We start from the raw sequence: 14,065 nt of genomic DNA on the forward strand, positions 1-14,065 counted from the left end.
TAATTTCTGTTATTGCCAGGTGTGGTAAATTTGGTCAAGAATGAGACACTGCTTTTTTTAAGAGAGGTACTTGAGTTGTAGTGCTCCCAGTGTATCATGTTCAATTGTGCATCATAATAAATGAGATGGATTGAATTGGAATCTCAGCCCTTTATTCAATGCTGCATTCCTTTTTTTCTGTTAAGCATAATTGAGATATGTACAGGAAATCACAGCAGGAGTTTTAACCTTTGAGAGTTGTTGAACTGTGCAATATGCTAGCATTTGATGTTTAGCTTTAAGAACATCTCACGAAGCAGATTTTGCTGAGTTATTCTTACAAGATACCAGGGCATCAGCTCCCAGTATGCTGCTTGCAAGTGGACTTTTTGTTCTGGATATTGAATTCACTGTGATTCCCTTCTTGCAACATGAGTATTCCAATGATGTATGATACTTTATTAACAATGTCAGTTCCTGTGATTCAGAAGGTGCCTGTTGAATACAATAAAAGATCCAGGGTGTGACACATGCAATGAGAAATATGTTGGAACAGTGCTAACATATACCGTACCTTGAGTCTTCTAGTATATGCCAGTAGCCTGAAATGAATCATGTTCCCTTTTCTTTGTCCCTTAACCTTTTGTCTTCTAAAGTTTTTACCTCAGATCGTCAAAATGCTTAAAAAAAAAATCAGAAAATCTCTGCCCTATTCTTGCTAACTGTATTTTTCTCCTTTTCCTATCTATTCCACAGGTTCTGAAAATACTTCATCTGAAATTTCAGGCCAGACAGACTTGCAGTGGCTTCTAGGCCAGTGAGAAGAAGGCTGCTAAAGCATGCTGGTGCCAAGCTGTCGGATCATGCGTGTAGTCAGGCCAATGGTGGTGCTCCTGTGCTTTCTACTCTATGCTGATGCTGAAAGTAAGCTTATTATTCAATTTGTGCTTAGGTTTTGGCCATGATGAACAGTTTTGTTTTCAGCTGGTGGTTACTAAGGGTCTTGGAATGAGTCTCCTTCCAAGTAATTCTTAAAACCCTGTAAGTGTTTTAAGACTGATCTTAAAACTTACACTCTGACCCTCACTAGATCACAGCTAGTATTTGAAAAGGATTATTTATGCAATTTCCTTATAATTTTTTTCATAGTGCCCCTTTTCTTAAGCAACTAATGGTTCCCACTCAGACGGTGGAGACCATTGCCATAAAGTTATATAGTTGAAACAAATATCAACCCTGCTTACCTGGTGTTGGTCAAATCCCTTAAAGACGTGTGTCATTCTTCGAATATTTCTTTCTTAACTTTGTTTTTTCTTAAATAATAAAAAGACCCCGCCCCCAATTAATGTCCAGTCCAATTAAAATTCCAGGCCTTTTGTAACTGCCACAACAGCTGTTCTAATGTATTATTTCTGACAGCTGTCATGGAGTACAGTGTCCAAACAAACCAAGCAGAACTGACAAATTAGTGGCTGGCCTAAATGTATGACAACTCAGTGAGGAAAGGCACCTATGTTTACTTGTACTGAGGGGAAACTGTTGGATTTTGGTCAGTTAGTTTACCTATTAATGGAAAGATAATATCTTCTTCTTAATTAGGAAGTCATTATGTCTGCCTTGTTTACATGTGTTCCTTCTCCCAGCTGTCCTGTGGCTTCTTGCAGAAGTAATGTACAAACGAGAAAAGCCATTTGTTTTCCCCCTGTTGACCTGCAGGTTTACTACAAGCTGACTGTTACAAGCTGACTGTTAGCATTCACTTGATTGAGGGATATTTTCCTGTTGAATCTTCCTGATCCTGTGCAGATACATCACCAATCAATAACTTTGTTCCAGCTCTGACTTTCGAAGACTTCTGTGTTTTTTCACACATCTGTGTAAAACAAAGGAGCAGTTGAATTAAGGAGGGATACACAAGAATAAAACCAGTGTCAGTAAGGTTGGATAAATCAGTTCTCAGTAAATGCATATTGAAGAGCTCCTTATCACTCCACTTACCACCTGCACTCCAGGTACTCTAAATTGCAACAAAAAAAGAGATACAACAGTAAGACTTCGTTCTTTTAACTGTATCTCTATGAAAGTGAAGTAAATGGAAAAAAAAAAATATAAAGTATACATGTTTGTCAAGTAGTGATAGCTGAAATTCTTTGGCCCCTTTCCAGGTAGATAATGACCAGCTGGGATGATTGTGTCTAAGGTGAAGGCAAGGACATTTTAACACTTTAGTCATCAAATAATTAATTGGAAAGTGGGCCCATATGTTGGATGTTTCTGCAGTTGTAGTATACCATCTATTTTAAAAGTAAATTTTGTGCTTGGCAAACATAGATTTTTAGAATTTGGTATACCTTTTCTGCTTCAGATAATGGAATGTCTAACCTCCTGTGGACGATTAGTGAATAATATTTTTTGTGGTTTTGGTAACTCCAATCAGGTATCAATTTGCAAAAAGACAGTCAAACCCCAGAAACTCCTTTGATATTAATTAATGCTGGATAAGTAGCATTTTCAAAGACAGATTCTTAATAATATTCTTTCAGGACTATATACTGTCTTGACTGGTGAACGAAGCAAAAGTCTCTTTAAGATAACTGATTAATTACTTGGGTTTTTCTGTTTCTCTTAGACACTAATTAATACCATACAGTCATATTATGTGATCATTAATAGTTTCATGTGGTTGTGTTAATAGATAATATGTCAGGAGTGCTATTAATGTAAGTTGGAAACACCCCACCGTAAATACCACTGATCACAAGTGCACAAATCAGCTCAGGTTTGTGCTGAGGAGCTCACATAAACTAATCCTTTTTGATTTCGTATATTTGTCTTTGCAATTAGTAGGTATTACTAGGCAGAATTACAAGAATAGAGGGTAGCCAAACAAATACATTAGGTTATCTTCTTGGAGGGTTTCTAAAGTTGCAATATCGTCTATTGTTATTACTTAGTATCTATTGCATCTTGTCATTATTAGCCAATAGGAGAAGGAAAATGACAATTTAAAAATCCTTACAGTTTAGAATAAAAAAAACAAGGAAGATTAAAAAAAAGTTAAAAGATGAGAAAGGTTCAAAAAAGAAGAAGCTGGGAAACACTTCTAGAATTTTGGAACTAAAGTATGATGGGATAATAATTTCATTAACTAATTTTTTCTTTAAAAAATTAGAAATGCTTTAAGACGAACTCATTTGTGCTATATACTAGCCAAGATTTTTGGTCAGAGCCTCTGTTAAGACATTCCAGAATAGAGAATAATCAGAGAATTATGTCAAGAAGTGATAGACTAGGTATCTGTGGGTTTACTGTTTCTGTATTTTCTTAAGGAGAGAACTAAGCTAGGCAATATAACTTTCTAAGAAGAGAAGTACAGTTTCTCACCTGATCATTCAAAAATACTCTTGACTTGTTTAGAATTTTGAAAACTCTGTTTCTGTTGGTCTTTCCTGGTTTTTTGTTGTTAAAAGTTTTCGCCATGTGGGTAGTGGTACTGTGAAATGCAGGAAATATGTGAACTCTTACGTGTACCAGGTGAATATGAAATACTCACTTTAAATAGCTAGGCTTTTATCTGATCTAGCTACCTCTTATTTTATGGGAAAAGGCTTGTCTTTTGATGTTACCCTTATTTTCTGCTTACTACTAATAAAAAGTTTGACTGAGAAATAGTGTGAATGCCCACAATTTATGTAAATTAACATAATCCTCTCTTACAAGGTGAACTTTACAGTTGAAACTGATTTTTCAGCTTCATATATCCTATCCTGCATTCCTTTTCTTTCCAAGGAATTATAGAAAGAACTGGATTTGAAAGGGGAGAGGTATATCTACTGCAAGATCTTGTTCACTTGGACTGATTTTGTTTAAATTTCAGCTAGAAGGCTGTAATACACCTAACACAAATCAAAAAGGCTTGTGATAGCTAGATGTCAATGCAATGTCTCCGTATTCTAGTCATATTTGATGATTAGCTTTAGAATACAGTGCCAAAAATGATGAGAGCATATTTCTCTTCCTCTTAACCAATGAGATTAAAGAAAGAGACTGTGATTGTAATTAACACGCACAGGTTTTTAAGTTGCAGAAATATTTATGTATGTATATACAAATGGTCTACCTTATATGGTATGAATTAAATTTTGTGCCGTGTATGTGTTCATGTGGCTCAACGTAGTATTGCATTAATGCTGTGAGTTGTAAATTAATGTTTTCCGGTTTTACCGAGCTAAAAGAAGAGATCTTTGAGAGTCACAGTAACACACTGTCCTTTGTTTATTTGGAAGATATGCTGAATTTCCACAGACACAGTTATTTTATGGGCTGGGTGAGAGATAGCACAGCATCAGTGAACTGTCTGTGTGCAGACACCCAGAAAGATGTGTCTTCTTGCTTGATTAGCTCATCTGGATTTCCTGAAGACCTGAGGAAAAGTTCTTGCTGTGCTGGAGTGTGTCTGCCCTGCACTCTTGCAGATACTGCTCCTGATCGTATACCTCTTTGTATAAGGGTCCCACACCCTACTGTTGTCCAGGGCTCTTCTTGATCTTCTTCACAAACAGTTGACAGGACTATGTTATTTTCTTTTAGTGGAGAGAGGGCACAGAAGGTGAGACAAAGGGAATTAAATTTTTGTCTTTTTTTTTTCTTGTGTCACTATGAAAAGGCCATACTTTCCTTTTTTTTCTCCCATCATTTTTCTAGCACCAAGGTCCTACAGAAGAGAAGATATATCCTGATGTTGCCACTGCATTGTATTCTTTACGGAGTAGTTGCAAATGGATGAGGAACTAGGAACTCATACTTTTACGATCTCACTGTGAAATCACTGTGAGCGGGATCCAAGTAGCAAGCCTGCTTCATGCTTTCCTAATGGTAGTCCTTAGTACTTCTTTTCTGTTTACGTACTGCCCTCACAGCTGAGGGAGGGAATAAGACATCTTTGCTTCTCTCCATCATTGTGAAAGACCCCAAACTCTGAAATGTGTTGGCATGGATTGATAAACTGTCCTGTGGTCACCTCTTAAAGGGCTACAGGATGGAAATGCCAAAAAACTCTTCCCTGGATGAGCTCATCATGCCCCTTATGTGTGCAACAATTCTTGGAATCCAGAAACTAATCTTATGCTTGACTGAGAAAACTAAGCAAAATTGAAAGGCGGTAAAATTACCTTTACTCTTTTACCTATTATTGTTAGTAAAATGAAGTGTTCCTTTTAAATATAAAAGTGAACAATCTTGAGTAATATGATTTTTTTTTAGTTGCCTCCATTTATGTATGGTATTTGTACCTTCTGTGCATGCTTGAGAGGATGTTACGGAATTCACCAAGGAAGGAAAATGTTTAGCCTTCTTGTTTGTACAAGGACAATCTGCTGGTTCTCTGTGTTCACCATTGGCTGCCTTGTTCTTAGTGGTGTAGATGGCAGCTGTGTTAAGACAATACTTCTCTACATCTAATGAGAAATTTGTAATATCACATTGTTTGTCATAAGGAAATACTGTTTTTTTCATGTTTTCTAATGAACTGGCAGAATAGTAACTACCTAGAAGCTTTCTGCAGGTTCATCTGTTTGATAACAGGAAGCATATATGTTTCAGAGACTCTCATGTAACAGATTCCTTTTTGAACTGTAGAGTATGGTATATCTCTTTCTGACCTCTGTAATGGTGAGATCAAGTTAATCACTGAGCTAAAAGAAATGTACAAAATATTAAATGCTTTTAAAATGGTTATTCCTCATCTTTCCTAGTATGCTAGCTTTTGAAATACAAGAGTTTAATTCATAATAACAGAGTAAAATAATTTTCTGCAGAAATTCTGCATCTTACTTTTTAGTAATAAAATTGTTTCTTGCAGGACACACCCTATTCCTTCTCCACCCTGAGAAACTCCTGGTCACTAGCACTTCCAAATTCTCCACTGCATTCCAGTCATTTTGTCTGTTTATTTCTTTTCCTTCATTCTTGGTTACATAGCTTCTGCTCTGACATTTTTCTTTTGCTGCTTCTTTTGAGATGCTGTTTTAGATGAGAATCCAGAATTCTTTCTTCGTTCAGTAGAAGTGGTTGCAGCTGACTGTTAAAAGGCAAGCAGAAATCCTAAACGTAAACAGTACATTTATTGTATATTGCTTCCATTCCCTGTTGTTCAAAACATGAATAATGCTTAGTTTGCTCTCTGGCTGCTGATGCATATGTGTCAGTTTGCATCATGCTGTCTAATAGAAAAGTCTTCACGATCTTCGCTCGACGAGATCAGGAAGGGCTAAAACTTAGGGCCAACAGGAAAGTGATTACTTTTAAGAAATGGAGTGATTGAGACAAGTTCTTGTTTAAGTAGGACCTAAAGAACGTAGTTTAGTATTGGTGAAATCAAACATAAGGTGCCTGGTTTGCCTCTATTTTTTTTCTTGTTCCACTTGGTTCCTTCATCTTGTTTCTTAAAGAACACCTGGTTTTTTCCCTACTAATACCATTCTTCCTCTCTATTTTTTTTATGTTCTTTGACAAGCTGAAACACACTGAAATTTTTGTTTCTGAGCACTTGTCTTCAACATTAAACTAACCTAAATAGATCTTCTGAAGTAATTATTTTACAGAAAGTACTTACCCTATAGGAAATCTTGCAACTGGACATACTTGCTTTATACTAAAACAAACCCCTATTCCAGAATAGCTTCATAAACACTTTATGCAGGCAAGCCCAACATGGAAATGATTTAATTTTAAATATATGTGCCTTTGGTAACTAGGACTAAATTTCTGTCATACTATATTTAGATTTAAGCTCTGACATCTTTAAAGAGGTTATTTAAATTACTGCTTTCAGTTATGGGCAATAGCAGGAACTGTAAAATCCCAAGATAGAATCTTTCAGTTCTTTATTGGTAATGTTTCACTATGATCTATCTTCATCTGTTAGTGCTGATAGTATCCATTTTGTGTAAGATATAGACCTTTGTTTACATTGCTATTTCTTTTAGTAATGATGATGTATGCAAGAGAGTTTAAATATGGACTGTCTTTTCTGGGAAAAAAAAAAAAAAAAGAAGCTTTCAATTCTTTTTTATGTTCTTTTTTTCAGTAATCTTTACATGCTCTCTACAGTTCAAGCCTAGGACATTTTCCAGTTACTTTTATGAAAATTGATGTTTAGTATTGAGAGAGTAATTTTATATTACACTTGTTAAATATGATAATAAAATGCATCAAGTAAGTCACCCATCAGTTTTCGACAGTTTTAGTCTTAGAGAAAAGTGGAACAGCTAGTTATAGCAAACTATTCTAGATGTATTAATTTTGCTCTGCAGCAAAGTGAAGGCTTTGGAATATATGTGATAGTTGAAATGAAAAGTCAGGGGAATTGAAAACATTGTGTGGTCATTCCAAAAATACTTAGTCACAGAAGCTACAGATAATATGGGTGTTTGCATGAACCAGGATTTATCCAACCCTTATTTTTCAAATCCCTAAATTAAAGCAAATTTGAATAATTCAATTCCAAGAGTAGCCACAATTACCAGCATATGTGTTTAACTTGCTTTACATTAACAAGTATTAACATCAAAATTGAGAGCTGCTTGAGGAATATAGTTTTCCAATTCACATAATTTTTAAGAAGGTGTTTGGATTATATCAAAATCTGTACATAACAAAACATTTCAGTATTTAATATGAACAAAATATTTTTGTGTATTTTGTGAAGTGTAGATTGAGAATTAAATATGTTTATGAAGTCTTTGAACTACAGAATAAACTCAAGAACAACAGGAGGATGTTTCTCCTGAACATTTTTGTAAGTTTATCTCTGCAACTTCGAAGATTGCTTCCATGTCTGTTTCACAGCTGCTGTTAATTTAGGTGGTTGCAGGCCCCTACCTCCCAAAAGCAGAGCACTGAACAGAGCTAAGCCATAAGTTATCAAGTTCTGAGACGCCTTTAAGCCCTGGCAACATTGCTGTGGCTGACTGTAGAGGCAGTGAAGTCTCCCCAAGTATGAAAGCCCAGTATCTTTTTCATTTTCTGGAGTGTATATAAAACCAGAGTCAGCAAATCCAGGGTCTGCCGTCTTTCCAGACAGCAAGAAATCTAGATAAGGGAGCTGTATTTTAATGGCCCAGCAGAGTTGGACAAAACCACACTATTTAGATTAATGTCAACTGTTGACAGAAAGTGTGGCTGGAGAAACTTCAGTATGGGAAACTATCTCACTGTATAATTCCCTGCAGCATCAGTAATGACTACTGGCAGATAAAGGGATATGGGTCATTAATATTCCCTTGCCAGAACTGGCTGGGAATTCCAATGTGTTAGTGTTTGCTAGATGTGTTAAGAACATGTCTGCATACTTTAAAAGTTTACTAAAAGAATGTATCATAGTCTTAATATAGGAGCAATTCTTAGGGAAAAAGAAAGGAGAAACAGCAGTGTAGAAATTTTAGATTTTTTTAGGTTGTATTCACACAGCACAATGACTGCTGTGGTGGTTTACAATCTTTTACTCCTTATCTGAAGTTTAACCCTCAGCAGCTGAAATGAAGACAAAATCTTGAGTAGCAGTGTCTGTTGCAGCAATGTACTTCTGACAACAGCTTTAGCAAGTTAAAAAATCTGAAAATATATAGGAAGATCACCATTCCCTTTTATTTTCTCAGCATCTTTTAGGAAGCCACCTCTCCCCAAAATTACTGATGTGTAGGATCTTCTGTCTTAAATAGTGTCTGCTTGAATTTATGTGTATTCAAAATAGTTATGCAAATAATTTTTAATTTAATCGTTTTAGAGTTTTGGGAATATGCACAATTTTTAATGAATTTTTAGTGATGCAGATTAAATTAATTTGATTCCTGCCTTCTTCTAAAGGTAGCAATGTGAAAAAAGTTGTGTATAAATTGCTACTGTAGCTTTCACTGAATTACACAAGACTGTAATGTACATGTTATGAGAAAAAATGAGCGCAGAATTATATCAGTTGATGAGTAAAGAGTTCATTTTGCACAATTGAAGAGAATATATTGATGAAAGACAATTAAAACTTGAAATTACTCATACAAAGTGAATGAAAATTTGTGGTAAGTGATCATTTCTGTTTACAAGAAATTCTGGGTTATGACTGTAAACAGTACTTTGAACATGATCTTACTGTGCAATGTAATTTCACAATGCATACCACATTCTCAAGTTCTTTGCTAAACAGAAATTTTGAGAGCCTTTTCCCAGTCAGGCTGTTGTTCAGAAAGAGTTCAAAAGAAGTTTAAAATTTATTCTATTGGGATAGAAATTCTTCACCAAATGTGTCTATGAAACTTAACTGGATAGAGGTTTTGTTCTCGTTTGTGCTTAAGAAGCTTATTTTTAAATTACTGTGTATCATTCAAGCTCTCTGTGCTTTCTGCTTCAGTTGCAGCATATGGATGGGAAGCTCCAGTACGTGATTTTTTTTTTTTTTTCTTCACATTCAAATGTGAAGGATGAAGAAACAACAAGGGAAAGTGATACTATATCAAATTTATTATGGCAGTGTGGGTTAATTATATATGGGCATTTCCAGGAGAATTCTACCTAGGTCAGTTTTCTTCCTCCCAGAATGTCACAGATGCTTTGGAAAAATCTATAAAATTGAGAACACTGTCAGGTGATGTCTGGATTGCAGAAAGAGTCATTTAGTCTACTGTTCTAGTGAAACAGCACACATTTAATCTTGCAACAAATGCAAGACCAAACAGCTAAAAATGAAAAAAATATGGTCCAGAATAGAGGCTGGTATCTTTAAATGTAATGATTTTGAAAATAAACTGAAAGATTTTTTTTGAAAATGTTCCATGTGTTGAGGTGAGGCAGTAGGGTCTAACATTATGTTTTGATTGAAAAGCAAGGGTGGAATGAATGGGAGTAGAAAGGAAAATTAACCCTACATGTATGGGCCTAGTGAGACTAATAATGCAGTGCAAACCTAGTTCTGGTTTCTCATTCTAAAAAGTGTGTTGGCAAACCGGAGAAAGTGCAGGGAAGAGAAAAACACAGATTCAGGACTGCGAAGATGTTTTATCATCTCTGGTGGTAAGTTAAGTTTGTTTATAAAAAAGATAGGCTTATTTCAGCTGATGTATATGTACTTTCTTGAAGAGACAACAGAGATTGCAACAGTGAATTTTCCTTAACAAGTTTGAGGAGAATGTAAAAATAATCTAGTAGCTAATTCTGAGCAATTTCACTGTGACTGTTGGAACAGAATGTTTAAATGGCCCTTTGCTACTATGTATCTGAATATTCTCAGGTTAAGATTTGATGCATTTTATAAACATTAAAGAAGATGCTAGAGTAAGTATGAAAGTGGCAAGGATAATCCTTTTGTCTTTTTTTTTTTTTTTAATGTAGTAAAGACAGAACTAGTTTAAAATCTATGAATAATTCTACCTGAGGAAATAAAGGAAAGGAGGAGCTTGTTTGATGTGGTGTAGACCTTACTGCACCCACATTTTGTGTAGTAGAATACAATCTGGTATACGTATCTCAAGAAACTGAGTTAAGTAAGGTGCAGAAAATGGCAGCTAAAATGGTCCTGAGGATGGAACAGCTGCCAAGTAAGAAGAGACTGAAAAGGCCGAGACTCCTCCATTTTCAAGAAGAGATGGCAGAGGCATCTTTGTGGATTATGGCTGAGGTCTCCAAACTTATGGCTGTAAAGGAAAAAGTGAAAGCAGAACCGTTATCCACCCACCCCATAATAATAGAACTGTGATGTTTGAAGAATTCAGTAGAGGATTGATTAAAAGCAGATAAAAGATGGAATTTGCTGCATGTTTTTTTTCGACACAGACAGTACCTGTGAAGAACAACTTCAACAATTCATGTACAAGATGTCCATAAATTAGTACCAAAAGAGCATGCAAGAATGCCAGCTTTGATCTCCTTAGGAATATGAAATGAATGGACCTCGAAAAGTGCCCAGGCTAATGTGCCCAGATAACGCCTTCTCTTGACACTACTCAAGGCATGCTAGCAGGCTGCACAGACTTCTTGTAACCCAGTAAGGCTTTTTCTGTGGTCTTGCATTCAGAAAAACATATATTTTCAACAAGCATTGTTCACCACTGTTTATTCCCTAGTGTACCTTTTCCAGAAAAGCTGATTTAGAGATTCTTGTATCACATTGATGATATAACTGAAACCTAGGAAGTGAAATGAAAAGCAATGGCAAGCGTTTAAGCAAATGCATTTTGGGATTTTTGAAAACTACAATATTATTGTTAAATATGGCAGAGCTCACATGTATGCCAGCTGTGCGGCAATGTGTGTATACATTGCTGTGGGGCAGGAGACATGAGGATTAGAGCTATTTTACAGGATGCCTTCTGATACTTTACAGTTCACAGGTGAAGTATGTTAGTGGAAAATCCTAGTCACTTTTTTTCCCCTTTTTTTTATAATCCTTTGTCTTCAGACATACTGTTCATATGGAAAAGTGTAACATGTCCACTGACCTTTTTCAATGCCTGTGGTCTGATGAAAATGACTTAAAAGTTGTAGCATCTAAAGATGTATGCATTAAAAAAAGAAAGAGGTAAATTGCAATGCAGAAAGACCCTGCAGTTTCTTAGGAAGATGACATTATATCTACTCTTCAGTGCAGGTTTTCAGATCAAGTGGATAAGGATTTCTTTAAAAATATGAATGGTATATAGTTCCTTTTCAAATTAAATGACTCATAAGGAATTAATTTAGATTCCCTTAAAATAATTTGGCAATGGACTAATTAAAGATCAGTTTGTTCCCTTAAAATAATTTGGCAATGGACTAATTAAAGATCAGTTTGTTATTAAAGGCATTCATTCAAATTTTAAGCACTGTATGAAATAAAAATGTAGTTACACTATCCCTTTTACAAACCTCAATAAATGCTTTTAGTCGATGGCTACTTAATTAACATAAACTAGCTGCTTGAAACAACTGCACTTTTATGATTGACTTGGCTGATAAAAGTTCATCATTTGGCTATTGACTATATATTTATATTGTATTCTGACATTTGCGAGGTAAGATTTTTATCAGTTTCCTACATCAAGAACTGCAGCAATGTGTACTATTTTATTAATGCAGATCTAAAATCACAAATTCCATTGTTGCAATCTTGTAAAAATTGACCCTACCATGATGGTATACCTCCTCCCTTCTAATGTCTGAAGTTTTGTTGAACCCTGTAAGTTATAGCAAATTATTTTGAAGTTTACTAATACGTAAAAAATCAGTTGCTTCTTATTATGGTATTGAGAAGGTATTATTTATAACTTTTTACAAATACCTCCAGTCCAGAGAGAAACAAATACTAGAACGGGGGTTTTTTAGATTTTTATTTCTACTCGTTCCCCTTTGTTAACCGAACATGTTTCTCTTAGATTGGTGATTTGCATTCCATGTAGCAGCTCTGTGACTTCTAAAAATAGTACAGTGAAATGAAGTGCTTTGGAGATTCATAAGTATAATGGTGTGGATAACATGAGTATGTTAAAAAAAGCTTTTAGAATTACATGAAAAATGTGTGTGATTTTCCCATTGCAGAAAGTCCATTAGGAAAATATTCTCAGCTATGCACAACTTGACATTAGCTCAGTACCTACACATAGCAGGAGCTTGTTTGGTGTCTTGAGAAAAGCAGCGGAGTATCTGTGGTAATTCATGATTGATCTCAATTTAGATAACTTGTAGGTTATGTATAGCCAGTTGAATGATTAAATAAAGTCTGCATAAACCTGATCCTTCAATCTTTCTGGAATCTTTTGTGTATCAAGTGTAGGATGGGGAAAAAAATAAAGGAGCATTTCTTCTTACAGCTATATAATTTACAGGTATTGCTAAAAACTAATAAATGCGTTTCCAGTGCTATTTCTATTTCCTGGTTGTTTTTTCCTTCTGAATAAATGTGAGTAAGTGAATGGGGTCTATAGTGTATTTTTAACTAAATTTGGCCATAATTTTATTTATCTGATTTTGAAGTGCAGAAGTTGGAATATGTGAATGAAATTTGTAGTTTTATTAATATGAAAATATTAGATCTTCCTAGCCAAATTACTCTCAGATCCCCAACTGCAGCAAGATGCCTTGGTGTGTTTACCTTATCAATAGCCAGAAAAATCCACCTTTTGTCTGAAATGCACCAAACCTTCTTCTCAGATGTATAGATCAGTAATTCTGTATTCGAATATCTGCACTTGTTTGACTGAGAATTTTTAGGTGCCTTTGTTAATAAATTATCGTTTCTGCCATTGAGCAGATCTGCCAAGTCTTTAGAATCTGATTTTTTGTGTGTTTTTTTGTTTTGTTTTGTTTTGTTTTTTTGTTTTGTTCGGTTTGTTGGTTTTTTTTTTTTTTCCTTATCTATGAGTGCCTGGCTCAGTGTCATATTCTTCCCTGCAAAATACACTTTAACCTTGGGGGAAAGATGCACTACTCTCAGAGCCTGAAGATCAAGAGTTTGGATCTCTTTGATGTTAATAGGTCTGTCATGTCTTTCCATTTTACAAAGAAAGCATTTTGAAGGATCAGAGGAAATAAAAAAGGGGTCTCTAATGTAAGAGGACTAAATCTAACTCTCAGTTTTTAGATTTTGTGTCAAATCTGCAGCACTTACAATCTTCCTCGTATCAACAAGACAGTATTTCTAATTACCTATTGCTGTTTTCTTATTATGTGTATTACTATTTACTTCTTAGGTGATGAACAAAGTGTAAAACTGAAGTTGCAAATCTTCAGAACTGTTCTGCTTGAGCTATAGATATCTTAAAACAGGAAGGACTGCTGTCTTTTGTGCGTAGGTCAACCTCAAAAATAGTATTTGTTAGGCATCTGACTATAAGCAAGAGAAGATTCAAAGAAAGAGGACTTCTTTTCTTAATTTTTTTCACAAGTGTAACCCCGGTATCCTGTGTGAAGCTAACTTTGAAGAGGTAGATTAATAAACCTTAATTGTAGTTCTTTACCTTCACCAGTGTATTCAGACATTACAGATAAATTTTAAGAACTTTCAGATTTCGGATTGAGGAAAAATAAATTACTAAGACAGGCAAGCACTCCTTGCTATTTGGGA

At 35.1% G+C, this 14,065-nt stretch overlaps 1 protein-coding gene across 2 annotated transcripts in view; it reads left to right on the top strand.

The window, feature by feature from the left end:
• Window positions 1-818: 818 nt before the first annotated feature.
• PTPRD (protein tyrosine phosphatase receptor type D) overlaps window positions 819-14,065 on the top strand; it is a 281,812-nt gene continuing 268,565 nt past the window's right edge. For both annotated transcript variants that reach the window (XM_086480568.1, XM_086480569.1), the window contains exon 1: window positions 819-903. In XM_086480568.1, the coding sequence (XP_086336694.1) occupies window positions 819-903 (85 nt within the window). The remainder of the gene's footprint in view (window positions 904-14,065) is intronic.

Source organism: Leptosomus discolor, chromosome Z (genome assembly GCF_034619465.1).
Source record: "Leptosomus discolor isolate bLepDis1 chromosome Z, bLepDis1.hap2, whole genome shotgun sequence".
Taxonomy (NCBI): Eukaryota; Metazoa; Chordata; class Aves; order Leptosomiformes; family Leptosomidae; genus Leptosomus; species Leptosomus discolor.